A 3,251-nucleotide genomic window follows, 5' to 3' on the forward strand; every position below is an offset into this window, starting at 1 on the left:
TGGACCACGGTGGCTTTAACCCCAAGGGTTGGTTGTCACTCACCCCAAGGGCTCATCATCACCCAACACTGGTGGGACAATGGAGGCTTCAACCCCTGGTAGGACCGTGGTGGCCTCAACCCCAAGTGGTGTCACCCAATGGTGCTTGGACCACGGTGGCTTTAACTCCAAGGGTTGGTCATCATCCAATGATGGTGGGACTGTGGTGACTTCAACCCCAAGGGGTGTCACCCAATGCTGGTGGGTCTGTGGTGGCCTCAACCCCAAGGGGTGTCATCTAACAGTGGTGGGACTGTGGTGACTTCAACCCCAAGGGTTGGTCATCACCCAATGATGGTGGGACTGTGGTGACTTCAACCCCAAGGGTTGGTCATCACACAATGATGGTGGGACCGTGGTGGCTTCAACCCCAAGTGGTGTCACCCAATGCTGGTTGGACCACGGTGGCTTCAACCCCAAGGGTTGGTTGTCACCCAATGCTCATGGGACCTGTGGGGGCTTCAACCCCAAGGGTTGGTTGTCACCCGCCCCAAGGGCTCATCATCACCCAACACTGGTGGGACAATGGTGGCTTCAACCCCTGGTAGGACAGTGGTGGCCTCAACCCCAAGCTGTGTCACCCAATGGTGGTTGGACCACGGTGGCTTTAACTCCAAGGGTTGGTCATCATCCAGTGATGGTGGGACTGTGGTGGCTTCAACCCCAAGGGGTGTCACCCAATGCTGGTGGGTCTGTGGTGGCCTCAACCCCAAGGGGTTTCATCTAACAGTGGTGGGGCTGTGGTGGCTTCAACCCCAAGGGTTGGTCATCACCCAATGGTGGTGGGACTGTGGTGGCTTCAACCCCAAGGGGTGTCACCCAATTCTGGTGTGACTGTGGTGGCTTCAACCCCAAGAGATGTCACCCAACACTGGTGGGACCACGGTGGCTTCAATCCCAAGGGGTGTCACCCAACGCTTGTGGGACCTGTGGTGGCTTCAACCCCAAGGGTTGGCTGTCACCCACTCCAAGGGTTCATCATCACCCAACACTGGTGGGACCGTGGTGGCTTCAAGCCCTGGTGGGTCTGTGGTGGCCTCAACCCCAAGTGGTGTCACCCAATGCTGGTGGGACTGGTTTTGAGAATCTCCACCATCCTGGGGGCCCTCCAGCCTTTTTTGGGAATTTCCACCATCCTGTGGCCCTCCAGCCTTTTTTTGGGGAATCTCCACCATCCTGGGGGCCCTCCAGCCATTTTTTTGGGAATCTCCACCATCCTGGGAACCCTCCAGCCATTTTTTTTTGGAATCTCCACCATCTCCAGGCATTTTTTTTTGGAATCTCCACCATCCTTTTGGAATCTCCACCATCCTTTTGGAATCTCCACCATCCTGGGAGCCCTCCAGCCATTTTTCTGGGAATCTCCACCATCTCCAGCCATTTTTTTTGGGAATCTCCACCATTATTTTGGGAATCATTACTGACCTGGGCCCCGTCTGCCTCTGCCTTGAGCAGCTCGCTGGAGTTGAGCTGGTTGCAGTAGAGCCCTGCTGGTCTCAGCGCCGGATCCGGGACCTGCCAACGGGAATTCCGGGATCAGTCGGAGCTTGGGAATGCTGGAGGGGGCGCTGGCCACCCTCTGGAGCTGGGTTTGGGGGGGAGTATGGGGAGGGAATGGCCGGGGGATCACTGGATGGTCCTGGTGCTTCCCCCTTTGGACACGGATCACATTCCCAGATTAGGGAACACAGACCCCTGGGATCTGCTCCCATTCCCAGATTAGGGAACACAGACCTCTGGGATCTGCTCCCATTCCCAGATAGGGAACACAGACCTCTGGGATCTGCTCCCATTCCCAGATTAGGGATTACAGACCCCTGGGATCTGCTCCCATTCCCAGATTAGGGATTACAGACCCCTGGGATCTGCTCCCATTCCCAGATTAGGGATTACGGACTCCTGGGATCTGCTCCCATTCCCAGATAGGGAACACAGACCTCTGGGATCTCCCATTCCCAGATCAGGGATTGCCCCTTTGGACACGGATCCCTTTGGACATGGACCCCATTCCCAGATTAGGGATTACAGCCCCCTGGGATCTGCTGCCATCCCAGATCCAACCCTTCCTGCTCCCCATCCCTGAATTCCTGGCTCCCTATGGATCCATGGATACAAACTGACCCATCCCAAACCCCATCCCAAGGGCTGGGATAAGGGACAAGGACATCCTGGGACACCCGGAGCAACCAGACCTTGGTGCTTTCCCCCTTTGGACCCTGCTCCCATTCCCAAATTCGGGATCGCAGCCCCCGGGCCGTGCTGGCACTGACCTGCTCCGAGCACATGGAATTCATCCCGGGCATCTGCAGGGGGTTCATCCCGGGCACCTGCCCTCCCATGGGATTGATGGTGGGGACGCCGGAGCCGCCGCCGGCCATGGACACGGTGATGCTCATGTTGTTGTACATTCCCGGCTGTGCCGGCGCCGCCGGAGCCGCTCCCGCCGGGCTGAACACGCTGGGAGGGAGGCAGGGAAAAGCGTCAGCCGGGAGGGATTCGGGATGAGCCGATGGTTGGTTGGGTCGGAAAAGTCGTGGAAGGGGTTGGGAGGGAAGGGATCTTAAATCCCATCCCATTCCAACCCCGACACCTCCCAGTGTCCCAGGGGGTTCCAGCCCGGCCTTGGACACTCCCAGGGATCCAGGGGCAGCCACAGCTTCTCTGGGAATTCCAGCCCAGCCCCTCCCCACCCTCCCAGCCAGGAATCCCTTCCCAATCTCCCACCCAAATCTCCCCTTTCCCACTGGGATCCATTCCCTGGGTCCTGTCATTCCAGGCCCTGATCCCAAATCCCTCTCCTGCTCTCCTGGAGCCCCTTCAGGCTCTGGAATGTTCTCCAAGCTCTCCCAGGATCCTTCCCTTCTCCAGCCTGGCCATTCCCAGCTCTCCCAGCCTGGATCCATCCCCTGCCATTGGATCCATCCCCAGCCCAACTCCTCCCTGGGAAGGAGTTCAGGGAACAAGGGGGTTCCCTGGGAATCTCGGGGCTCAGGGCAGGGTCTCCCTTCCCCTTTCCTGCCTTTTCCATCCTCAGATTCCATAAAAACCCCTCTGAATGGATCCTTTATCGTGGAATGATATGGATGGGAAGGGATTTTAAAGATCATCCCATTCCATGTTCTGGGTCACCTTCCACTATCCCAGGCTGCTCCAGCCTGGCCTTGAACACTCCCAGGGATCCAGGGGCAGCCACAGCTTCTCTGGGAATTCCA

The 3,251-nt window shown here is 58.0% G+C and overlaps 1 protein-coding gene across 3 annotated transcripts in view; it reads right to left on the reverse strand.

Moving 5' to 3' along the window:
- Positions 1–625: 625 nt before the first annotated feature.
- LOC113940982 overlaps positions 626–3,251 on the reverse strand; it is a 3,838-nt gene continuing 1,212 nt past the window's right edge. The window contains exons 2-4 of one of the 3 annotated variants that reach the window (XM_027632138.1): positions 2,310–2,496; positions 1,381–1,554; positions 626–1,330 (exon numbers count right to left, since the gene is read on the reverse strand). In XM_027632138.1, the coding sequence (XP_027487939.1) occupies positions 1,094–1,330; positions 1,381–1,554; positions 2,310–2,496 (598 nt within the window). In that variant the 3' untranslated portion in view covers positions 626–1,093. Of the gene's footprint in view, positions 1,555–2,309; positions 2,497–3,251 lie in introns of all 3 variants that reach the window. The other 2 variants (XM_027632137.1, XM_027632136.1) reach the window with 2 other exon arrangements.

This window comes from Corapipo altera, unplaced genomic scaffold (assembly GCF_003945725.1).
Source record: "Corapipo altera isolate COAL_440 unplaced genomic scaffold, ASM394572v1 130007, whole genome shotgun sequence".
Classification (NCBI taxonomy): domain Eukaryota; kingdom Metazoa; phylum Chordata; class Aves; order Passeriformes; family Pipridae; genus Corapipo; species Corapipo altera.